This window comes from Panthera pardus, unplaced genomic scaffold (assembly GCF_024362965.1).
Source record: "Panthera pardus isolate Hobbes unplaced genomic scaffold, ASM2436296v1 HiC_scaffold_22, whole genome shotgun sequence".
NCBI classification, from domain to species: Eukaryota; Metazoa; Chordata; class Mammalia; order Carnivora; family Felidae; genus Panthera; species Panthera pardus.
The window spans coordinates 28,907,301-28,934,069 of record NW_026526788.1 but is presented as its reverse complement, the minus strand read 5'-3'; the positions used below and the strand labels follow the sequence as shown (position 1 = coordinate 28,934,069).

Genomic DNA, 26,769 nt, shown 5'->3' with positions numbered 1-26,769 from the left:
ATGTATTAGAATTTCCATGTTTAGCAAGCACTGTTTTTAGCAGAGATGATCCTTAGGCTTGAACATGGCCTGAGTGAAATATCCATCCAAACTGCTCTTATCTTTTATTCAGAAACTACTGAGCAATCTTCTGATTAGGTTTCCAGGGACCTTGATGTGGAGAAGGGGGAACACCGGGTGGGGAACATTGATGCTATGGTTCCCAGGAAGCTATGGACCTTTTTAGCATTCTGATTTATAAATTGGGCCTTTGTTGATTTCCTTATTTTGAATCAGTTTTTTAGAGTCTAAATACCTCCAAATGAATTGATAAAATCAAATATTGGAAGCTACAATTCTAATAGTGATTCTGCTGAAGAATAGGCATTCAATAAAGCCACAGTGAACAGCTAGTCAAGTCTCTGCTCCAGACATCTTAACCAGCCTACTGTAATTGCTTCTATTAGAAGCCCTCCTTCGGATGAGAGAGGGGAGCCTGTCCTCAGACAGGCAGGAAGTGGTGGGAGAGGGGGTAGGGGATTGATTTTAGCCCAAGTCCTCCATCCTCTCCTCCACTCCCAGGTTCCCAACTGAGGAAATAACACCCCCTATTGTTGGTGCTGTGCAACCAAGACAGGAGACAGAAGGGTGAGCCAGGACAAACAACCAGGAAAGGGAGAAGGATTGGGACAAAACTTATCTATTTCAGGGCTTATTGGTACTGGGTTTCTTGGCTGGAGACCTAGTTCCCTCTGGTATGGTGAAGTGGATGAAATGGATAAGGGACTTAACCTAGGTTGAACTATATCGATGGCCCTCTCTCCCCGCCCCCAACCAGGGGACAGTACATTAGGGTCAGCTTCCCTCACAGTTGAATTTCTTTTCAAGTTCAAGGATAAAGGAAAATAATCAGAAAGCTATATATTTCCCCCAAGTATTAGAAAATGGCAGGCCAAGGTCCTACCTGCATGGTACTAAAAAAGGGATACATCTAGTATGCACCTATGAAGAGCAGGGACCTCAGGTTCTAGACACAGTGACTTCTATTTGTAACTTAGGTTAATCATGTTGAACCAGTAATGAAAAAGAAATTTATTAATTATTTGGGCACCTGGGTGGCTCAGTCAGTTGCGCAATGAACCGACTCTTGGTTTTGGCTCAGGTCATGATCTCACAGTTTGTGAGTTTGAGCCTTGCGTCAGGACAGCACAGAGCCTGCTTGGGATTCTTTCTTTCTCTGCCCTTACCCCACTCATGCGTGTGCTTGCTTGCTTGTACACACTCTCCTTCTCTCTCAAAATAAATAAATAAACTTAAACAAAAGAAATTTGTTAATTATTAAATTATTTTTTAAAACAAATTTTAAAGGAGAGGAAAAAAGAATCACCCTTTTGGATTAAGGAATATGTCTCCAAAAGTGCCAGTTAATGTCAAAATTATAGACAAGATGCATAGAGTACATTAATAGATTAATAAAGATGAACTTGTTGGGGCACCTGTGTGGCTGTCAATTGAGTGTCCAACTCTTCATTTCGGCTCAGGTCATGATCTCACCATTCGTGGGTTCTTGTGGGTTCGAACCATACGTTGGACTCTGTGCTGGCAGCATGGAACTGGTTTGGGATTTCTCTCCCTTTCTCTCTGTCCCTCTCCCACTCGTGTGTGTGTGTGTGTGTGTGTGTGTGTGTGCGCACGCGCACACACACACACACACACACAGTACATAAATAAATATTAAAAAAGATTAACTTATTAAATCTTTTTTTTTTTAATGTTTATTCATTTTTGAGCGAGGGAGACAGAGAGTGAGCAGGGGAGGGGCAGAGAGAGAAGTAAACAGAGAATCTGAAGCAGGCTCCAGGCTCCAAGCTGTCAGCACAGAGCCTGACGTGGGGCTCAAATCCACAAACTGTGAGATCATGACCTGAGCCAAAGTTGGATGCTGAACCAACTGAGCCACCAAGGCACCCCTAAATCCTTTTGAAAATTAGAAACATGGCTCAAAGGAATGGTACAAAAACCTGGATTTGCATCTCGGCTATAGATACTTAACCTCCCTGAGCCCAGATTCAGGGCTGGATCCCACGACCCTGGGATCATGACCTGAGCCAAAATCAAGAGTCAGATGCTCACCTGACTGAACCACCCACGTGCCCATCTTCAGCATTTAAATGAGGGTGACAACAGGGGCCCCTGGGTGGCTCAGTCGGTTAAGCGTCTGACTTCAGCTCAGGTCACCATCTCACGGTCCGTGAGTTCGAGTCCCGCGTCGAGCTCTGGGCTGACGGCTCAGAGCCTGGAGCCTGCTTCCGATTCTGTGTCTCCCTCTCTCTCTGCCCCTCCCCCGTTCATGCTCTGTCTCTCTCTGTCTCAAATAAATAAATGTTAAAAAAAAATTAAAAAAAAATAAATGAGGGTGACAACAATTGCAATAATTGGAAGGTCCTAAGGGTACCATTTTGTAAATTACAAGTCATTATACAAATATCATTTGATATTATTATTAGGACAGCTATTATTAGTCTGGTTGTGGGATTGGCACAATAAATATTTATGGAATGCATTAACAGGTGAATGAGGACAGGACAATTCTGCTGGGTGGAGGTATGTGTGGGGGAAATGACAGGCAGTGGGGAGGGAGTTCCAGTGGGTGGCCCATGGCATGAAGGAGACAGCATGAGATGCTAGATGATCGGAAGCACAAGCATGGTTAAACTCTGAAATAGCTGTAATTCCTAGTAATATAGGTCTTTTTTGGGAAGAAACTTAAGCTCATTTAAATGCAAAAGTGTGCAAAAGTGTACAAAAGTATACAAAAATATACAAAAGCATTGAGGCGACTAGGGTGAAATGATTTTAAAAATCCATCGTTTAAGCACTAAAATATAATCTAACCAATTCAATTATGGACACATACTACGCCTATCCTTAAAACATTTTTTTCAAGCTGCCTATCATACACAGATGTTCAACTGAGGACGTTACACCTACCGTATATATCCAACCTGGCAGTGCACGACACGATGCCAGCTTCATTCTTGGCTGACAACGTGTACCATCCAGCGTCAGATTTCTTGGCTGGCTGAATGAGGAGGCAGACATACCCTGTTGCGTCCTGGTGCATACTAGAGAAAAGAGAGAACATATCTGCAATTGCATCCAGGGGCAGAAAAGGCCTTAGGGAATTCAGGGCTCAGGGAAACTCTCAGGGCAGATCCAGCAGGGCAGCGCTACCCTCCTCCCTGACCCTCCAGAGAGGCAAGGGAGACTCAGCTTAAAGCAGTTATCAAAGGCAAACTGAAAAGTGGAAAGGAATCACAAAAGAGCAGCAGTTAACCCGGTGAGGCCCAGATGAAGGTTGACAGCCCAGGCTGAGACCTGTTCTTGCCCTTCCCACTTTTCCACCTCTCCTGGAGTTATACTCCCCCCCAGAGGAGGTGCCCCCACTTGTCACAACCAAAGTCCAGAAAAATCTCTTTTCCCAACCTGATTGGACATTTCAACAAGAACTTTGCTAAGAAGCTATGGGAAAGTAGACCAAGATGGGAGTCCAGGGATTGATATACTGTTAGTATGGAGGGGTTATTTCTTAATGTAACCAACTGAGCATGTGCAGCAGTTAGCTTAATACAAAGGAGCAAATCAGCATGTTGTTCCCTTATGTTTCCTTGATATCAGTAGTTCTCAACCTTGGCTGCATATTGCAATCCTGGATAATTACACTAATATTTCAGGCTGGGTTTAGCATGTTATATTAATGAGTTATATTAATTGATTAATTAATTAATTATTTAAACTTTATGCCCAATGTGGGCTTGAACTCACGACCCCAAGATCAAGAGTCACATGTTGTACTGATTGAGCTAGCTAGGTTGCATTAACATAGACTGAAATGTTAAATCAAGAACATTTTCTGTGCTTGCTAAAGTTTTACCAGAGAAAAATCTTGACCTATGTAGATTTCTTAGATGCCAAAATTCTGTAAAGCTTGACAGTTACAACATCCTCTGGGACAAATTCAGTTTATTGTGAAAAAATAATTCTCAGTAGAAACTTTTGTACACAAGCTGCCTTTGTGTGCTTGCCCCTCATGGAGTAAAACCAAAATGGCACAGATAAGGTTGGTTAGAGGAAATGTAGCAAGATACCCACTTTTGGTAACTGGATCCTTAGTTTCTTTCCTTTTCCTCCCTCTCTTCCTTCCTTCCTTCCTTCCTTCCTTCCTTCCTTCCTTCCTAAGTAGGCTTCATGCCCAGGATGGAGCCCAACGTGGGGCTTGAACTCATAACCCTGAGATCAAGACCTGAGCTGAGATCAAGAGTTGGACGCTTAACCTACTGAGCCACCCAGGCACCCCCTTAGTTACTTTAAAAATAACCATGTAGTGATGGATAGAGAAGGAGTTACTGCCTTAATGTTTTGTTTTGCTTTATCTTATTTTAGCATTTTACTATCAAAGGGGTTTTCTGTGTACTAATATGACTGAAGACACATGACAAAAAAATGCAAGGTCTTCATTTATTCTGTGTACATTTTTAAACTTAAAACTTAAAGTTTTTAACAAAATCAGAAATTAAAGAGGAGAAATAACAACCAAGCCCACAGGAATACAAAGGATTATAAGGGAATATTATAAAAAATTGCATGCCAACAAATTGGACAATCTAAAAGAAATGAATAAATTCTTAGAAACATATAACCTCCCAATACTGAATCAGGAAGACATAGAAAATTTGTACAGACCAATCACCAGCAATGAAATTGAATTAGTAATCAAAAAAACTCCCAAGAAACAAAAGTCGAGGATAAGATGGCTTCACAGGTGGATTCTACCAAACATTTGAAGAAGAGTCAGTACCTCTTCTCAAACTATTCCAAAAAAAAAAAAAGGTTGGTTAGATGAAATCTAGCAAGAAGGAAGGTAGGCTCCCAACTTCATTTGCTGAGGTCAGCATTACCCTGAACCAAAATTAGATAAAAATACTACAAAAAAAGAGAACTAGGGGCGCCTGGGTGGCTGAGTCGGTTGGGCATCCGACTTCAGCTCAGGTCACGATCTCACGGTTTGTGAATTCAAGCCCTGCGTCGGACTCTGTGCTGACAGCTTGGAGCCTGGAGCCTGCTTCAGATTCTGTGTCTCCCTCTCTCTTCCCTTCCCCAGCTCATGCTGTATCTCTCTGTTTCTCAAAAATAAATAAACATTAAAAAAAAGAACTGCAGGCTAATATCTCTGATGAACATAGATGCAAAAATCCTCAACAAAATAATAGCAAACTGAATTCAACAATATATATTATGATCGTGATTCCACGATCAAGTGGAATTTATTCCTGGCTTGCAAGGGTGGTTCAATATTCACAAATCAATCAATGTGATATATCACATAAACAAGAGATGGATAAAAACCATATGATCATTTCAATAGATGCAGAAAATGCATTTTACAAAGTACAACATCCATTCATAAATAGGTTTAAAGGGAACATACCTCAACATAATGAAGGCCTTACATGAAAAATCCACCGCTAACATCATACTCATCGGTGAAAAACCGAGAGGTTTTCCCCTAAGGTTAGTAGCAAGACAAGGATGTCCACTCTCACCACTTTTATTCAACACAGAACTGGAAGTCCTGGCCACAGCAATCAAATAAGAAAAAGGAATAAAAGGCATCCAAATTGGTAAGGAAGTACAGTCTTCACTATTTGCAGGTGACGTGATACTATATATAAAAGACTCTAGGGGTGCCAGGGTGGCTCAGTCAGTTTGGTGTCTGACTTTGGCTCAGGTCATGATCTCATGGTTCATGGGTTTGAGCCCCACAATAGGCTCTCTGCTGACAGCTCAGAGCCTGGAGCCTGCTTTGTATTCTTTGTGTCTTCCTCTCTATCTGCCCCTCCCCTGCTTGCACTCTGTTTCTCTCTCTCTCTCAAAAATAAATAAACATTTAAAAAAAAAATCCTAAAGACTCCACTAAGAAACTACCGGAACTGTTAAATTAAGTCAGTAAGGTTGCAGGATTCAAAATCAATATACAGAGATCCACTGCATTTTTTAAAAACACTTTTTAAAGTAAGCTCTACATCCAATGTGGGGCTTAAACTCACAACCCCAAGATCACCAACTGAGTCAGCCAGGCACCCCCTGCATTGCATTTATATATACTAATAATTAAATAGCAGAGAGGGAAATTAAGAAAACAATCCAACTTATAGGTGCACCAAAACAAAAACAAAAACAAAAGAAACCCTAGGAATAAACTTAACCTAGGAGGTGAGAGACCTGTACTTTGAAAACTATAAAACATAGATGAAAGAAATTGAAGACGACACAAACAAATGAAAAAATATTCCATGCTCATGGATTGAAAGAACAAATATTGTTAAAATACTCATACTACCCAAAGCAATCTACAGTTAGATGCAATCCTTATCAAAATACCAATAGCATTTTTCACAGAACTAGAACAACTGATCCTAAAATTTATATGGAACCACAAAAGACCCCAAATAGCCAAAGCAATCTTGAAAAGAAAAACAAAACTGAAGGTATCACAATCCCAGATTTAAAGTTGTACTACAAACCTGTAGTAATCAAAACAGTATGATACTGGCACAAAAATAGACCAATAGATCAATGGAACAGAATAGAGAGCCCAGAAACAAACCCATGATTATATGGTAATTAATCTTTGACACAGGAGGCAAGAATATGCAAGGGAAAAAGACAGTCTCTTCAACAGATGGTGTTGGGAAAACTGGACAGCTACATGCAAAAGAGTGAAACTGGATTACTTTCTTACACCATACACAAAAATAAACTCAAAATGGGTCAAGGCTCTATGTGAGAACTGAAACCATAAAAATCCTAGGAAAGAGCATAGGCAGTAACTTCTCTGACATCAGTCATAACAGCATTTTTCTAAGTATGTCTCTCGAGGGAAGGGAAACAAAAGCAAAAATAAACTATTGTGACTACATCAAAATAAAAACTTCTGCATAGCAAAGTATACAATCAGCAAAACTAAAAGACAACCTACTGAGTGGGAGAAGATATTTGCCTACGACTTATCTGATAAAGGGTTAGTATACAAAATATATAAAGAACTTAATACAACTCAACACCAAAAAACCCAAATAATCCAATTAAAAAATGGGCAGAATACATGAACAGACATTTTCTCAAAGAAATGCAGATAGCCAACAGACACATCAAAAATGCTCAACATCACTCATCATCAGGGAAATGCAAATCAAAACCACAATGAGATATCACCTCACACCTGTCAGAATGGCTAAAATCAACACAAGAACCAACAAGTGTTGATGAGGTTGTGGAGAAAAAAGGAACCCTTGTGCACTGTTGGTGAGAGTGCAAACTGGTGCAGCCTCTGTATGGAGGCTCTTCAAAAAATTAAAAGTAGAATCACCATATGATTCAGTAATTCCACTACTGGATTTTTATGCAAAGAAACAAAAATACTAATTTGAAAAGATGTATGAACCTGTATGTTTATTGCAGCATTATTTACAATAGCCAAAATATGGAAGCAACCCAAGTGTCCATTGATAGATGAATGGATAAAGAAGATGTGATATGTGTGTATATATACACACACACACACACGCGCGCGCGCAGCGCGCGCGCGTGCATGTGCGTGCACCCGCGCGCGCCAGCGCGCTGCGCGCACACACACACACACACACACAGGAATATTACTTAACCATAAAAAAGAATGAAATCTTACCATTTGCAATAACATGGATGGATCTAGAGAGTATAATGCTAAATGAAATAAGTCAGTCAGAGAAAGACAAATACCATATTATTTCGCTCATACGTGGAATTTAATAAAAAACAAAGGAATAGAGGTGCTCTGGTGGCTCTGTCGGTTAAATGTCCGACTTTGGCTCAGGTCACGATCTTGAGGTTCATGAGTTTGAGCTCTGCATAGGGTTCTGCGCTGTCAGCACAGAGCCTGGAGCCTGCTTTGGATTCTGTGTCTCCCTCTCTCTCTGCTCTTCCCTTGCTGGCACTCTGTCTCTCTCCCTCTCAAAAATAAATAAACATTAAAAAAATAATTTAAAAAACCCCAAAGGAACAAAGGGAAAAAAGAAACAAACCAAAAAACAGACTCTTAACTATAGAGAACAAACTGATGGTTTCAGAGGGGAGGTTGGTGGGAGGATGGGGGAATAAAGGAAAGGGATTAAAAAGTACACTTATCTTGATAAGCATTGAGTAATGTATAGAATTGTTGAGTCACTATATTGTCCACCTGAAACTAATATAACGCTGTATGTTAGCTATACTGAATTAAAAATTTTTAAAAACCCACTAATTAATCTGGAAAAAAATTAAGGTTTTGAAACTGTGGAACATCTGTATTATGGACTGTCCTTCAGGAACAAAAAGAAATTCTTGATACGTACAATGATGTGGATGAAATTCAAATGCATCATATTGGGTGACAGACAGATTCAAAAGACAACAGACTTATTTGGGTGCCCAGGAAGCCCCACTAAGTTTGGAAGTCCCTTTGAATGTGGAAGCAGGCTGTACCTGATCCTCTCTCTGGTGAAAGGGATGGTTTCGTTGTCCTTCTTCCAGTAGAACACGGGTGGCGGCATGCCTATCACACGGCACTCCAGCCTCACTGGGTGGCCTTCGGGAACGCCGCTGTTCTGCAGTTTCTCCAGGATCACAGGTGCTTTCTTCACCTCTTTGGCTGAATGAGAAGAAGGGCCATTCTTGTTTGAATAGTAAGTGCCTTGGGGTTCATGCTTCAAACTCATTACAGTTAAAGAATTTAGCAGAGTAGGCACCCCCCTCCCCGACTTTACCTTCTCTTCAGAACACTTTTTACCTCTCTAAGTGAAGATTGCTGTCTTGATAAAAGCTCCAGAAATGATTTAAAAAGAAATAATGAAACTTTCACTTTGTATGAGAGACAACACTCAAGGACCTGTGCTGCACATGGGGGATGCAAATAGTGGGTGTGGAATTTAAAGAGTTTCTTTTATTCTCAGCAGTAAATTTTGAGAAACAACAGACTTTAAATACTAAATATATCCTTTCTCTTTTCTAGAGGAGTTTATTTTGTGGAAGGCATATTAATTTTCCCTCAACTGTTATTTTGAAGAAGTTTATAGCTACAGAAAAGAAGTACACTACATTTTACAAATATTTGAAAAATGTTTATTTATTGTTTTTGAGAGAGAGAGAAAGAGTGCAAGCGGGAGAGGGGCAGAGAGAGAGGAAGACAGAGGATCCAAAGTCGGCTCTGGGCTGACAGCAGAAAGCCTGATGTGGGGCTTAAACCCATGAATTGCAAGATCATGACCAGAGCCAAAGTTGTACACTTAACCGACTGAGCCACCCAGGCACCCCAAGAGGTACACTACTTACACACACACACACACACACACACACACACACACACACACACATTATGCTTCCTAAGGAGGCCTTTTTTTGGCAAAGATACCTCATATTTCAGGATTCCAGAGTCAATATTTGCAAAATAGTGGGGGGAAAAATGAAAGCTTACAGTTAATATGTCCTTGTAGAATGAGCTTTTCCTACTTTGTTGGGAGGAAAAAATTAAGAGTGAGAAAAAGAAAAAGATATATGGGGCAAGCAGCCACTAACCTATAGACAGGATAGCATGCCGAAGCCATCCTTGTTTCTGGTAGGGGCCACACATGGGAGAAAGCTCAGCACTAGAATTCATGTATTCTGAAGTCTAGTTTTGGCTAGACTCCTGCCCTAAGGGCTGGTATCAACCAAGTGATGATGACTCGTCATTATTTGTAGGCATTACAGTATTTTGTTCATATCATCTCATAAGGTAAAGGTTCATTTGCTTAGTTATCAACTCAACATTTGGTGAGCACCGTTCATGTTCTAGACACTGAGTCAGACACTCGAGATACACCAAAAAAGTCAGAATGTCTGACTTTCGAAGCTTACAGTCTCTTCAGGAAGGCAAAACAGTTACATAGAAGGCTGTAAGTGCTCTGAAGAGCCCCTCCTTTTCTTAAAAAAAAAACCAACTTCTTTTTAATGCTTATTTTGAGAGAGAGAGCAAATGCGAGCTGGGGAGGGGCAGAGAGAGAGAGAGGAAAAGAGAGAGACAGAATATGAAGCAGACTCTAGGCTCTGAGCTGACAACACAGAGCCCAACACAAGGCTTGAACCCATGAACCGTGAGATCATGACCTGAGCTGCAGTCGGACACTTAACCGACTGACTGAGCCACCCAGATGCCCTGAGCCCCTCCTTTTCCAAGTGCTGTGGAAACAGAGGAGGATGTGCCTTGGTGGTAATGTTTGAATTAAGCCTTTGACAATGAGGAGGTGGTTCCTAGGCAATGAAGGGCATTCCTGGTAGAAGGATCACTGAAGCAAAGACATGGAAGCTTGGGGTAGGGCCAAGATTCTGGTGTGTTCCAGGAGTGATGAACATAGGGCAAGTGACTTAGATTTAGTGATAGTCAATTAACTAATGAATTGATTGATTGATTAACTATTACAATGACTCCCACACAAGGTACCACATTATGTGTTTTAGCTTACTGATATGTCTTTGAAAGCAATGTAGGAAATAATGGCCCTTACTACATGAAGGAGAAATTGAAATGAGGTTTGGTGGGGCAAAGGACTAAGGAATTCTGTCAGAGGCTGTGCATATTTGGGCAGCAACTTTGAAGGGAGTTATGTTTAGGGGCCCCAGCAGCAAACCTTACCTACTACAGTGAGCTCCAGACTAAAGGAATTCTGTCCAGTTTTGTTGGTAGCAATGCATGTATACGTCCCCGCATCACGTTGAGTGAGTGGGTCAATGAGCAGAGAGTGGACTCCAGTCTCCCTGACCAACATCTTGTGGGAGGCGTCTGGTAGCACAGGTTGGCCATTGAGCAGCCACGTCAGCTCTGGGGGCGGTAAGCCACTCACCTAATAAAGAACAGGACAGCTGAGGCAAATGGCAGACCGATGACAGGCAGATTTATTTGGTGGCTGAATTCTTTATCCTTGTCTGGCACCAAATAGATAGTGAGAAAATAAATGGGGTGTGTTTTCTACAGGGGCATCAGGACAAGAGGGGTCTGGATGGATGACTGCATTAATTTAAACTGTATAGTATTTTGACCCCAAATCAGGTCATGATTATATTCTAGATTAGAATAAATAAGAAATAAAAAATTAAATAAATAGGTAAAATAGGCCTGCCACGTCAGTTTCACAGATGGTATATTGCTTACATACTAACAAGCAAGAGGCAGCCAAGAAAAGGGCAGACCTTAAACTAGAGTTCTCAAACCTTGCCGTGTATTATGATCAAGTGGGGAGCATTTGAAAATCTTAATGCCCATTTACTATATCAAGTCAGAATCTCTGGGGACGGGAGCTGGAATGGGTACCTTTTAGGGTTTAGCATGGAAGAAGTAACAATCAATCCCGAATATTATTTAGGCAGACATTGGCAGAGCAAGAACCACCTGGAGAAGTGGATTCCATGAATGCTTAACCTCAAGCCTTTACTAATTTGCATCTAAAATTTCCACAGCATTCTGATCTTTGGGGTGAAAGAGGTGACTTAAGTTTCTCTTCATACTGAGAGATCTCCATGTTGCTCGACTGAATATAGTTTCTGGTTGAAGAATTAGAATGTAGAATAGTTAAAGGTGGTGGCTGTTGATTAGTATGAGAAACCGGCTTTGATTTTCATAAACCACCTTGGAGCCATCTTTTCATGACTATAATTTTTTTCAAAGTCTATATATCACAGCAATTCACCTCAAGGATACAAAAATCACAGTTTTGGCTTTATAGTAATAAAGACTTTCCGGGCACCACATGGAAAATGTCTAAATTATAGCAATCAATCACCTCTTTGGTTGTCTTTTACAAATTCAGAGTTAACTTGATACAATACCAATGTAATTTTTTCCCAATGAAATCTTATTAAGATGTAAAGATTTAAAAATTTCATGAAATTCTTTTGTCTGGTATTAAATGCTCTGTAAAAGCCTTTTGAGAAAAGAAGTGATCTATCTCCCTTCCCCAGTCCCCCTTTCCCAAAACAAAACAAAAACCAACCCAAAACAAAAAATAAACACAAAACAAATACAAACAAAAGTAAGTGCAAATGAACAAATGCAAAATGTGAACAGATCTGGAACCAAGGATGGCTATTAGAGTCTACCTTACAGTCCAGTCGACACAGGCGCCCCTCGTGAGCTACCATATCCCCAGGAGCCTGCAGGAAATGTGGCCGGAAAAAGCGTTCCTGTAGGGGCTCTTTGTCTCTTTCTTGTACTCGGGACCTTCCTCTATAAAAACAAGCATGTTCAGGCATTAAACATAGAAACCAATTTATAAACTTATGACAGCAGGCATTTAGGCTGGGCTATAGAGCCTAGAGAACAGATATTTTTTTGGGGGGTGGGGTGGGGAAGGAGGTCGCTCTACCGTAAACAAATAATAAATAACAAATAATAGTGTGGAGCTGAGGTAAAAAACAAAGTGGTAAGCATTTCATACACGTAGGATTATCTTGTGAGATCTGTAATCAAATAAACAGGCTTTAGCTTCTTTCTCTTTGAAGTCATCCTGGGTTAAGTGGCTCAGCTCTTCTTGCCTTGGCTTTGACCAGTTGTTCAAAAGTTTCAAAATAAACAAATAAATCAGTATTCAAGCTGAATCTCAAATGAGAGCCAAAAAACAAGTCCTGTTTATTACCCAGAACAAGGCAGCTGCAATCCCTGTGTCTCTAAGTAATAAAATTTAACCTGGCTATAAATTATGGCAGACTATTAAAGATGATCATGAACTTAAACTGGTTAAGACGGACTCACAGTAACAGCTGTTCTTGAAGAAAAAAAAAATGAAGAAGAAGGTATAGTTGCAGTGGTGATGAAATACTGTATCTGAAACGTGGGTCACTATTTTTGCTCCTTTGGTAAGTCAAATATAATTCATCCATGTCAGCAACTGTGGAATGCTCTGCTAAGACTTAGTGGCACCATAAGACTCAAGGGGAAGCCAGGCTCTTAATTCTTAGTGGTTAGTAAAATCATGGAGGAAGAAAGCCAGTTGCTATGTTAGAGGCAACTGTTATATTGGGGACAACAACAACAAGACTAATCAATCTATATACATATAATCATTAACAGTTTATATATTATTAAGGAAAATATGGCAATTTAATTCAAAGACTCTGGTTTTACATATTACCTGTACTGCTACTACTAATGGTTACAAATTTTGAGCCATTAAAAGTGTGCCACAGGGGCACTTAGGTGGCTCAGTCGGTTGAGCGTCCGACTTCAGCTCAGGTCACGATCTCACAGTTCGTGAGTTCGAGCTCCGCATCAGGCTCTGGGCTGACGGCTCAGAGCCTGGAGCCTGCTTCCGATTCTGTGTCTCCCTCTCTCTCTGCCCCTCCCCCATTCATGCTCTGTCTCTCTCTGTCTCAAAAATAAATAAACATTAAAAAAAAAATTAAAAAAAAAAGTGTGCCACGGACCAGTGCTTCTCAAATATAATGTGCTTCTAAATCACTTCGGGATCTTATTAAAATGTACATTATGACTCTGTAGGTCTAGGGTGGGCTTGTGATTCCACATTTGCAACAAGTTCCCAAGGGATGCTGATGCTGCAGGCGAGGGGCTACATTTTAGGTAACAATTTGTAGACCCAACACTTAGATGCTCATTGTGGTGGGTGGATGCTTGGGAAGGGCTAGAGAAGGGAGATTCTTACTGTCTTTACCTGTGAGACTGACCACCAGATGTTAGTCGACTACGAATGGGCAAACCTTGTACCATCAAGTGGCCAGAACAGCTGATTCTCCCCTGAGAAACAAAAATGAACAAGATTAAAAATAAGAAGACTTCCACATTTTTTTCAGTTTATATAAATTTTTCTGTGCCAGAACATTATGAACGTTTTGGCAAACTATTAGGAGAAAGAAAACTTGGGGGTGGGAATGAAAATAATAAAATATGACTCGTTAGATCACTGTTAATATTTCAGGGGGGATTTTTAAGAATATTGTGATGACTTTCATTTTGAGCTTGGAAATGAACAGAGCACAGATGTAAAAAAATTTGAATTCTTGTGCACTTAACATTATCTGCAGCAACATGCAGAGACCCTGGACAAGTATATTATACTTTTCTCAATAGAGATTATCCTCAAAACTAACATTTTAATAAGAAGAGTGGGTGAGAGTAGAAATTATAGTTGTATATTTTCTGTTCTAATAGTAGTTGAAGATATTTATTCTGCCATATCTCTTAAGGGAATTTTAAGTCTTGATCCTTGATCTCATTCAGAAAAGGAAAGTGAAAGATTATGGCTTTCCAACTTTTACCAAAAAAAAAAAAAAAAAGACATTATGGATTTGAGGAATATTTACAAGCCTTTTTGGAGTAATTTGCTTGTTCTCTAAAGAACAAAACAAATCTTTTGATAGAATGATTTAGAGACTTTTCAAGAGAATCAATGAGTTGATAAGCACAAGATTTAGCCTGATACATCTGGGACACAGCGAACAGATACTACTAATGTCCTTTGACAAAGTCTGAAGGGTTGAATGACCCATCAATGGTCATTTTAAGCTGTGATACTGTGCTCTAGTTACACACAATCACAATGCTTCTATTCATTTTCCTCAGCAATGCTTAGTAACTCGCACTTCTCAATGACATCAACTGCTCCTCCCTCAGAGTGCGGCACAGCGCAGGACCCTGCTTCTGCACCTGGGGGTTGGCAGCCATGATAGTGTAGTTGCCATCGTCGTCACTGGTGGTGGAGTCAATGTGCAGAGAGCAGGTCCCATCTCCTTCTCGCCTCATTTTGCAGTGCTCATTTCTCTTTGAAATCTGCTTCCCATCTTTGAACCAGTAAACCTGCAATGAAAGATAATCAAGGAGAATCTACACTGTTCTGTACATCTTTTAAAGTAGGAAGTAGGGTGAGGCAAGGGCAGATTGCCATCTCTACAAGTGACCCATCTCTTCTAAAGCACTTAGAAAAAAATTATAAAATATATTCAAATGACTGTATAATATACTGCTGAATTTGTACATATACAGCGCTTAGGTCAAAATTCTGTATAACTTAGGATTGAGATCAAGCTTTTGGCTCTTTTTATCGTATTTCATAATTGCTTAACAAGCCACCCCAAGGACCAGACATGTCTCCAGGGGCAAAAGAATGAAAACCAGGAGGCTGAATTTTTCCCCATTGTCCTATTTACAAGCTCAAGTCTTCTGCAGTTTCAGATCTCAGGGTCTACAGTAGCTTACCTTACTTGAAAGGTTAGTATGGTTTATCATACCAAGTGGAATGAGGCCAGGATGCACTTGTGAAATTTCTCATCTGGCTAAAATTTAAATAAGTATCTTTTTCATGTTGGGTTCTGCATGGATCAAGGAGATCTCTCAAAGACAGGAGGGTTAAAGTACTGATTGCAGCTGTTCTCCTCTACATTTCCTCGTTACCTAACCATACATGATAACAGCATGCTAATGTTTGTGAAAGTAGAGTGGAGAGATCCCCTACCACAGCCACACCGGGTGTAAATCCTTCTTTCAGATGATTGCCAAAAAAATCTGGTGACTCATAAGATTTTTCAGCAGCCAGTGATAACGATATGACATTTTCAGCATTTACCCACCTAATAGTAATGATACAAATATAGTTCACTTTGTGCAACAACAGGCACTTTGTGGGTATTAGATAAATGCTAAAAAAAAAAAAAAAAAAAGAAAGAAAAAAAAGAAAAACATCAATTTGGTGAGTTTGGTGGTTGAGGGAATCAATAACCCAAAATGGAGGATTATGACTAAGAAGTTTATTTTAAACTCTTATTAAAATTCTAACTTACTTATAAATCAGATTTATTTTTGGCCTAATTATTTAACGATCTTATCCATGACTATCTCTTTTTAGTTAAATTATCTGGGCCTTGTTAATTTTCTGGTATTGATTTTTATTCCGTCTGTAGATACATCCCTAGAATCTGATAGGATTTTCTCAAAGGCACTGTCTACAGTTGTGTGCTGTTTGTTGGCCAACTGGCTGATCATCTTCCCCTACCTTTGGAACAGGTATCCCAACAATTTTGCAGGTGAATGTCACTGGAGAGCCTTCTGTAACACGGAAATGCTTGAGTCTTTTGTCAAAGATGGGAGCTATACACTTGCCCGTGGGGATCTCATCATGTTGGATTTCATCATCTGATTCATCAACAGGGGTACGTTCCAAGCGAAACTCTATTTCATTCATCAGCCTCTGCTCAAAGCTTGAAATTTTGTACTCCTGTCAAAATGGCAAATATGTTTAAATTTAAGTTCTATGGGTGAGAAAGAAGGTATTTATCAGTATAATTTACGGATGGAACTTTTTAAGATTCAGATTTATATCATGGAAACCCAATAAACCGGGCATGTTCCATTTCCGGTTCCTCACCATGGAGCACTAAAGGAGATGCCAATGTCTCTACTATAATCCCAAACTGCCTGAGTGAATCCTGATTCCTCACCTTGAGTATGGAGCCCCAGTAGCATCCTGTAGAGAAATGAAGATGGAATGTAATTTCCATTACTACTATTAATGTCTATTTCAATATGTAGAACTTCCTATTTGATAATATGGCAAAACTATTCTGAACTGCATTCTGATGTACGCCTGCATCACCAACTTCCTATCTCTACTGGACATTCCCATCTGCATACTTCCTGAAACCTGTCTTGAATAAATCTCCCTTGACACCATATCCATCTTCATTGCATCTCTCTACTCCCACCACAACAAAACTACTTGAAATAATTTTCTATTGTTACGGGATCATTTCCTTGTCACCCACTCTTTTGCTAATGTACTCCAATTAGGTTTATGTTCTCATTGTTCCACTGAGATTACTATTGTCAGGGTCTCCAAATTTGCAAAATCCAGTTGTCACTTATCTGTTCTTACCTTACCTGACCTCTCAGCAGCATTAGACAAAGATGGCTACTTTCTCCTTTTTGAAACATTTTCTTCTGTTTGTTTTCACAACATCATATTGGTTTCTCTTCTCTTTCTTTAGCTGCTCCTTATCAGTCTTTTTGCTAGCTCCTAATCCTAGGTAGGTGGTTTCATCTTATCTCACAGCTTCAGATACCTTCTGTATGCTGATGACTTCAAATCCATATCTTTAAGTCTGGTCTTTCCCCAGAACTCATATACCCGATGATCTGCTCTACATCATGAGAGTCATACACCCAGTGATTGATTCTATATCATGGCTTGGGTGCCCAATGGGCATCTCAAACTGAGCATGATCCAGACACTTGATTTCTGTCTCCCAGAGATGCACCTACCCTACTCTTCCCCATCTCAGGAAATGGTGCCACTGTTAATCTATTTAGTTAAGTAGTTAAACAGTGTTTCTCACACTGTCTTTGGTGAAAGTCAGGTTTTTAAAAATTTCCGATGTGTAGTTTTACAAAGTAAAATAAAAATGAATTACTAGCAAAATGAAATTTAAGACGTGTACAAAATTATTATATTCAATAGGTATAAAATTTCTCTTCCAAATTGCTATAAAAATTTCCTTTAAATTAAAAAAAAATTTTTTTAATGTTTATTTACTTTTGAGAGAGACAGAGACAGAGCTTGAGCGGGGGAGGGGCAGAGAGAGAGGGAGACGCAGAATCCAAAGCAGGCTCTAGGCTCTGAGCTCTCAGCACAGAGCCCGACGAGGGGCTCGAACCCACGGACCATAAGATCATGACCTGAATGGAAGTCGGACGCCCAACCGACTGAGACACCCAGGCGCCCCTACAAATTTTTTAAAAGTTTATTTATTTATTTTGAGAAAGAGAGCATGAGTGGGTGAGGGACAGAGAGAGAGAGACAGAGAGAGAGAGAATCCCAAGCAGGTTCTGCACTGACAGTGTCAGCGCTGACTCCTTCCCAGTGCAGGGCTCAAACTCACGAACTATGAGATCATGACTTGAGCCAAAATCAAGAGTTGGGTGCTCAACCGAGCCGCCCAGGCGCCCACTATAAAAATTTCTTGATGGTTACACTCAGTTCCTGTTCTTATGTTAAGGTAGAGAGGTGATAGCTTGCAGACTGTCATGGGTCCTCAGACTATATTTTGAGTGTACCAAGTTAAATCCTAAATCTAGGACTTGTCCTGAATTCCTGTCACTCCCTCTCTCTGCCTTATTCGATGAAGCTTAAATGTCACTTCCCTAAAGCAGCCTTCCCAGTCCACTTCATCTAAATTAACTCCCCATTCTAATTCTCTACACAGTACTGGTTGCTATCTAGTATATTTCTTGTTTGTTTGTTGATTGAGTGATTAAATATCTCTAAGGATTAGAATGTTAGCCCCACAAGAGCAGAGATCTTGTTTATCTTGCTTCTCACTGTATCAGCAGCACCTGGAATAGTGGTCTGCCTCATGGCATGTGCTCAATGAGTATACGAAGAATGAGTGAATACGTGAATGACATGGGAGGAGGGCAATCGCTTGTTCCATTTATGCATCTTTGAGGAATCCAGAGCCAGGGCTTGTGTTGAAAGTGAGACCTTTTGTTAAGCTCATGACTCTAATTAACCATAATTTTGTAATTTAGGTGAGCTCCTTGGAGATGGCAGTAGGATGCTCCTGAAATAGAATATGGAAGCACATGGCTGATGTACATCTGTCCTTAGTGTTAGAGTAATTGAGTTCAGGACCCATAAGGTGTATTCTTAAGCTATTAAATCACATTACTCATGTTCTTTTATTATTGTCTTATACATATTATCACCTGAATTTGTGTAGAATTGGAACTTAGGAAAAACACAGAATCAAATGTTTCTTGGTTTCAATTTCTTGAAACAAATTTTAAATCCTCTCTCAGCCACATCTCACCCTGAGTAAGCAAAACAAATCCACAGCTCTTTCAAGATAGAGAAAATGATTAATCTCCAGTTAAGCTTATTAATTTTCAATCAGATAGTTCAAACCAGTTAAAGTAAAAAATTGCTCACTTCTATTTACTTGAACCCTAGTTTAAAAGTATTAAGAAACCTGGTTTAACAGCATTAGACTATTTTCTACATTATAGGAGCTTTTAGAAAGTTAGTAATTAAAGCTTCCAACTATCTATTAGGTTGAACTATATGAAACTGACATTTTTGTAGGTCAACATGTAGAATTTTATATGATTCAACCTAATACTTCACAATGACTATATTTTCCATAAATATATTAAGTGATCCCCCAAATTTGAAATATTTCTTAGTCTTGCCAATTTAAAAATCACATGAAGAATACGTATTTCTTCTTCGTTGAATTGCATTTATGCTTCCAAATATATGTTATTTTTCTTTTTAGTAAATCTGTTTATTTTCTAGGATATTTAGGACTAAAACCAATGACTCATTTTATTCGATTACTATATGAGGTAAAGTGAGGTGTTAAACAGAAGCTTTTTATTATTTTATTTATTTTTTTAAAAAAAGTTTTATTTACGGGGCGCCTGGGTGGCTTGGTCGGTTAAGCGTCCGACTCCGGCTCAGGTCACGATCTCACGGTCCATGAGTTCGAGCCCCGCATCGGGCTCTGTGCTAACAGCTCAGAGCCTGGAGCCTGTTTCAGATTCTGTGTCTCCCTCTCTCTCTGCTCCTCCCCTGTTCATGCTCTGTCTCTCTCTGTCTCAAAAATAAATAAACGTTAAAAAGAAAATTTTTAAAAAATGTTTTATTTACTTATTTTGAAAAAGAGAGTGAGTGTGAATGTGTGCATGAATGGGGAGGGGTAGAAAGAGATGGAGAGAGAATCCCAAGTTGGCTCTGCACTGTCAATGCAGAGCCTGACTCTGGGCTTGATCTCAAGAACCGAGAGATCATGAACAGAGCCAAAATCGAGTCAGACACTTAACTGACTGACCCAACCAGGTGTCCTGAACTTTATTATTTTAAAAATTACATTTAAACAGATCTCAAACCTCATACACACACAGATGCTAGGGTTCAGAAAACCCTAGAGTTTTTGTGAAGGTGGCAAGACTTCATGTTCTTGTATTAAAGAAGGTCTTAACCTTCTAAGGCTTCTCATCTTATTTCACTTAAGTCCCCAAATTCCCAGTCCATTCCATATCACCTCTAGCCACTTTTTCTTTCTTTCTTTCCCTATGCCCAGCATGGAGTCCAACACAGGGTGTGAACTCACCACCCTGAGATCAAGACCTGAGCTACGATCAAGAGTCGGACACTTAACCAACTGAGCCACCCAGGTGCCCCTAGCCATTGTTTTAATGAAGTCCTTGCTCTAAGCTAAAGAACCTTCTCTGAAGCCTCTACTGCCTGAGCTGTAAGGGCTGGTAACTTCCTGGCTAAATATACTGTCAGAGTTATTTACTATGGGGAGAGATGAATTCTTGAAATTCTATTTTGAAAGTATGAAGTAATTTTCCCAAAGAAGTGTTATTGTACATGGTGGTAAGTTATGATTATACCTAACATTCAGGAACACAAGGGATGGTATATATGAGGCCTAAGTGTCTGACTGAGAATATAAATAACACATTGTCTCTATGTATGCCAAACTTGATTTTACCAAGTTGGGGCCTGATTTTGTGGAATTTACAAGTGTTTGAATGGATTTGATCCAAGGAACTACAGAGGCAATATGACTAAAATATGCATATATTGTTTTACTATAAATGTATTCACATTGGTTATGTATTTATTATTTCGTCAACACTGCTAATTGGGAGGTCATGAAAACAACACTCAATGAGTTACTTAAAAAATACTACTCATAATTAGGTACTGAGGATACTGTCGCAACCAGATCTTAACTGGAAGTTTTTATTGAGACACTAAGATGGGCTAGATGTCAGAAAACAAGTGGATTGGCAGACAAACTATTCTCCAGAAATTTCAAAGCAGGTTCTTACAGACAGGTTAGATGACTGAAACTCTTCACCACCATGGAGATACAAAGGAGTGAGGAGGGAGAAGATCCAGGGAGAGGTCTTTGGAGAGGGCTGTCTCTGCATCTCCTACCCCCACCTCCAGCCCAAGGGTTCCTGCCTTCATTTCAAGCTCAGCGAGGGAGGCTAAATGGACCCATTTGGAGAGCTTGCTTTGTTGTTGTTGTTGTTGTTGTTGTTGTTGTTGTTTTTTACAGTGGGTTAGTATCTGACTCCTGCCTAAAAGCGCCAGAGTGAGGAGTGAGGCAGCTTTTTGTCAGTAGGCAAGCTGAAGGCTGAGTAACCTTCACTCCTGCATTGTGTCAGGGCGGAGGACCTGTGATGGTTCCCGTCACGCACGCGTGGGCCACATACAAGACAAAGCCACTGTGGGGTCAACTTTTGTCTCTCCATGGCTGGGTAAAGGAGTCAGGGACAGCAGTTGGTAAAGTGGGGGAAGAGAGAGCAAAAAAGAGAAGAAGTTGGCCACACTTCCCTTCCTGTCTTTGGATTCACCATTTGTAATAGTCCCTGGGTGTGGGGTATGGATGGGGGTGTTTGTGCGTGGGTTCTAATTTTTGAATAAGGATTGGAGTAGTTACTATAGGCTGGGAATATTGTACTACTAGATCAAGATTGTATTTTGCAACAAAGTAACCATAGAAGCTTATAGGAACTAAATGTAGTCAAAACTGTTTTTGAGATTGCCTTATATTTGAGATTGCCAGGAGCAGAAGAAATAGTCCGTCCCATTGAATAAATGTAAAGGGATACTGGGAGAAAAAAAAAATTCTTTTTAGACATATTTGCTTAATGTACCAGGTATAAAATGTATAAATTAACAATGAGCAACAAACTAAGAATACTGTAGGTCAGGGGTTTCCATGAAAGATTTCATGAAATATTTGGGAAATCAGAAACAGGAATGGTATCCCAACTACCCCTATCACACATAAATCAAGGTTGTCATTCCACGTTATGACTGACGGGACTCAGATTTTGTAAAGAAATTTGTAAACAGGGGCGCCTGAGTGGCTCAGTCGGTTGAGCGTCCGACTTCAGCTCAGGTCGTGATCTCACAGCTCGTGAATTTGAGCCCCGCGTCGGGCTCTGTGCTGACAGCTCGGAGCCTGGAGACTGCTTCCCATTCTGTGTCTCCCTCTTTCTCTGACCCTCCCCTGCTCATGCTCTCTCTCTCTCTCTCTCTCTCTCTCTCAAAAATAAATAAACATTAAAAAAAAAAGATATTTGCAAACAAAAGCAATATGTTTTAGTTACATTTAGGTACTTCCTGCACTGTCTGCACAAAGACTGTACTGCTGGTAGATGCAGGCTTCGAATTTCCAGGGCTGCATTTATGTTGCCTTCTCCATTTTCTCTTGAGTTTTCTCTTTGTGAGTAAAAGCAGCAGTTTCTGCATTAGCTGCTTGTAAGTTATGTCTGTGCTCAAAGGAGAGAATTTTTTTGTGTGTGAAGCTAACATTCAGTTAACACCAGAGTTTAATTTCAGTGTGTTTTCATCTTTTTTACTAAAGTTTTTAATGTTTATTTTTGAGGGAGAGAGAGAGAGAGAGAGAGAGCATAAGAGGGGTAGGGGCAGAGAGAGAGGGAGACACAGAATCTGAAGCAGGCTCCGGGCTCTGAGCTGTCAGCACAGAGCCCAACGAGGGGCTCGAACCCGCAAACTGTGAGATCATGACCTGTGCTGAAGTCAGATGCCCAACTGACTGAACCACCCAGGCACCACTGTTTCATCTTTTTAATCCATTGATTGACATGGATTATTATCATAGGGCAGTATCCACAATTAGGCATAATCAGAATCTATACAGTCAAGTGAATTACTTTCCATGGATAGGCAACAAATCCAAAATTTTCTATATGGTCAAAAGTTTCATTATCTTATCTGAAACTAATGTAAATCCTATAACTATGTCTGTGCCAGACATAACAGGGATGCAGCAATGATTAAGACATCTACGAACCCCAGCTCCCAGGGAGACTGTGACTGGTGCATCCTGGATGGGTCCTTGGCAGATGACCACGGACACTTCACTAGCCTAGGGTCCTATTATACTCAAGGTAAGCAACCTGAGGTCAATGGCTGTGTGGAATTCTTATTAGAAAAGGAATGGATAGGGGCGCCTGGGCGGCGCAGTCGGTTAAGCGTCCGACTTCAGCCAGGTCACGATCTCACGGTCCGTGAGTTCGAGCCCCGCGTCAGGCTCTGGGCTGATGGCTCGGAGCCTGGAGCCTGTTTCCGATTCTGTGTCTCCCTCTCTCTCTGCCCCTCCGCCGTCCATGCTCTGTCTCTCTCTGTCCCAAAAATAAATAAAAAACGTTGAAAAAAAATATTAAAAAAAAAAAAAAAAAGAAAAGGAATGGATAGCAAGAGTCACAAAATAGGGATTTTCATAAAGAATTCATAGAAAGAGATGAAAGAGGTATGGTTTAAATAGAAGAAATGACTAAGCAGCTTAGAGAAGAAGGAGATTAGATGAACAAAAAGCATAGCAAGAATTAGGAACTTATTTTTTCTTTTGTCATACATTGCAGGATCTGGCAACCACAGACAGTTTTAAAGAGAAAGGAGCAGAAAAAAGAGATGGGAAGGTTTCCACAGAATGAGGTCAAGGAGGAAAGTTGAAATAAGACATTGAGAGAAGAGAGAGAGAGAGAGAGAGAGAGAGAGAGAGAGAGAGAGAGTGTTTGTGTGCGTGTGTGTGCGCACGCGTGCACGAGTGTGTGTTTAGAAATTAACAATCACCAAATATTTACTGGGTGCATAAAATCATGTTAAGTCATGTGTGAATTAAGGTCATGAAACTTTCATTATTACATTTTGTGATCCTGGGTTCCTTTGACCTCTCAGATTCACCTTGCTAACCTAAACCGTTTAAGTTTTATTGATGTCCACTGAAGATCCACTGGTGGTGAATGACACTCTTCAAAGTAAGGAATGATGCAGCCTAAAATCTAGTACTTGGGCACCTTTCTTGGATTACTCTCAACTCAAAGAAAATTCACTGTCAGTTTAGAAAGCTAAATATTTTAATAAATATGAACATCGGAAAGGATGACACCTTTGTATCATGCAATGTTCTAGGAATCAACCAGCAAATGTTAATTGGTATTTACAAGTGTTATATAAAATGAGTAAGAAGGTAAATACTGAAATATTACAAAGAAAAATACAAAGTCATGGATATGTCAAATAAAACCCATTTTCTAAAACATTAATTTAGAAGTTCGTGTTCTGGGGAAGAAATTGTAGTCAGTATACATTGTATAGGACTTAAGATTTATTTTCATGCTCAGCCTAATGTAATAATTCTAGACCACACAAATACTTGCTATTCTTCATTTGCTAGGAATAAAGTAGGGCCTGAGAGTCCAGATTTCTGGACCTAAAAGTTTTCAAAGCAAAATAAAACAAACGCATATGCTTCAGAAGAAATCATTTGCTTCCCCCCCTCACATATGTAGGCTAATATGGGAAGGAGAAAAACTGATCATTTTGATTACGGGTCCCCAGACTGTGGATATAGATGGCTATCAATATGCAAGTGTTTCTTTATGATTGGTTTCCACCTTCCTAAGCATATTTTCTTAACCCTAGCCAGCAGGCCACGGTACATTGCAGACAATATTCACATCTTCACCATCGCAACAATGACAGTATTATAAAGTGGTCGTCATTTTATTCCCCAAAACTTGCTGTGAATCAAAATCTACCAACCTAATGCAAGCTTTCCATCTTAGAACCTTAGTTTCCTGAATTGCATTTATGCAGCTTGGTTTTCTTATCCATGGCATAGAACTCAGTCTAGGACCAATTCTGTAACTAAACCACCAAAGCAATTCTCAGAGTAATGATTCTCAGAAGAACACTGATGCATGTCACAGATATTCAGTAGTAAGATGCTTTTTGAAACCGTTTCTGCTATTAGCCCTGAGGTTATTTCATGATGGAAGTTTAATAATGAGTTCTGTTGGGTTTATGACACTCAACTCGTAGAAGTTTGTATTTACACGTTACTTACATTTCAGGTAATTAGGAGAAAAACCTACTTTGCCATGAGTTGGGTGGTGGATTAGCATGGATCTACCTACAGAGTAACTAAAAAAGTAAAATCAAAAAGATTGTGTGCTGGCCTGTTATCATTTTTACAGGGTTCTAATTGCTCCCTCTCTGAGTTGTAAAAGACATAGGCTGAACACAGCTCTGATTTCAGTGACACTTTGAAGGATTAACAACCCAAATGTGATGACAGTATTATAGGAAAGCAAATTTGTGTCAGAGCAACATTTAAGAGACTTAAAGGTAATTGTCATAAAACTGAAAAAGGTTGCAGAGTTTCAGGGAAAATGTGACGTGTCCTGGAGACTAGGGCTCTATTTCTAGTTCTGCCACTGACAATTTGACAACTGTGCCTCCGTTTCTCCATCTAGAAGATGGAAGAGAAGAATAGTTGCCTCCCAGAAACATATGTAGTTCGGTGGAATAATATGTGAGAAGCATACTCAATTATAACAAACTTAAATATTCTTCTTCAATTCAATAGTTTAAAGTCAATTTTAAAAGGATTTTAAGCAGTACATTTTCAAGAGAATCTACTTAGTAAAAATTGCCCAACATATAGCACAATTGTAAAATACTGTATATCCATGGCTCCACTAGAGGTAACAGACAGAAACACTAAAGAAAACAGCATATGGTCAGGGAAATCTGGAGCCTTGTTTCCAGGGATCACTTATGCCACAAATTCCACAATATTTGGCATATAGTTTTGACTGAAATCTTATGTTATATTTCAAAATAGATTTGATTAGTTCCCACCTTGGGAAATAAACCAAGAATTAGGTTATTAAAATATAAACCTACATTTAAAAATTAACCATGATATAAAATGTAAAAATAAATGGCTCAGGTAACAAAATAGTCTATTGTTCTTTTATCTGATGCTCACCTATGGCTTTCCTTTTGCTCCTCCAGTGTGAGCACTTACTAGTAAGCAAGGAGTTGTACGGGTTGAACTACAGGATATTGACTAATGTCTATTTCACATGATTCAACCTAATGTGAAGAATGAGGGGAACGGGTGAGCAGACCTCTAGCACGTTAGACTGTAGGAGTCCGATAAAGGACACCATGAAGTCCCAGAGCTCTTTTAAGTCTAGATCATCTTATATATTGAAATATTTCAGAGATGTGATGGTATTTGCCAAAACTGAGCTAAGGATTGCTGGCATGGCCAACAGACTATCTAGTCTCTCTCCTTCTTTGACATATTCCATTCTACATAAACACATATAAACAGTTAAATTGAGTTAACTACTGGGGTAATCAAGAACTATAGATCTATGTGGATGACTTTCCTATATGACCATTGGTTAACTGATGCTCTACCTTCTAAGACTGCAGGGTCAGCCTCACTGAGGTCTGGTGACCTGACCATCCAAGGACTGAATTAAGTGAAATTATATTTCTTATGATGAAATTCCAATAAACCATTTGAGCCCGGCAATCTTACCTGCTGGTGTGATCTGACATCATTGAAATTCATTTTTTTCCCCAAGTCAAGAATCACTGCATTCTTAGTTTCACGAATGTAATCATCATTCAGTGGTTGGGGAGACTTTGTATTTTTCTTCATTAGTCCCTGCGATGGCCTGTAAAATAAATTCACACCAGACATACCCATGAAAAACCCTGGCCTGTGTCCAAAAGCCTAGAAATCAGAGTGGCTGAAATGGCAATCAGACACTAGGAGTCATCAGGCACTTATGGAGGGCATCTTGTGTACAAAAGTTGAGCACTG

The 26,769-nt window shown here is 39.8% G+C and overlaps 1 protein-coding gene across 6 annotated transcripts in view; it reads right to left on the bottom strand.

The window, feature by feature from the left end:
• The window catches only part of MYPN (myopalladin), a 125,990-nt gene that overhangs the window by 9,408 nt on the left and 89,813 nt on the right, over nt 1-26,769 (bottom strand). For all 6 annotated transcript variants that reach the window (XM_019444314.2, XM_019444312.2, XM_019444315.2 and 3 more), the window contains 8 exons: nt 26,482-26,620; nt 16,089-16,310; nt 14,747-14,896; nt 13,755-13,837; nt 12,187-12,313; nt 10,727-10,934; nt 8,542-8,707; nt 2,971-3,104 (listed from right to left, as the gene is read on the bottom strand). In XM_019444314.2, the coding sequence (XP_019299859.1) occupies nt 2,971-3,104; nt 8,542-8,707; nt 10,727-10,934; nt 12,187-12,313; nt 13,755-13,837; nt 14,747-14,896; nt 16,089-16,310; nt 26,482-26,620 (1,229 nt within the window). The remainder of the gene's footprint in view (nt 1-2,970; nt 3,105-8,541; nt 8,708-10,726; nt 10,935-12,186; nt 12,314-13,754; nt 13,838-14,746; nt 14,897-16,088; nt 16,311-26,481; nt 26,621-26,769) is intronic.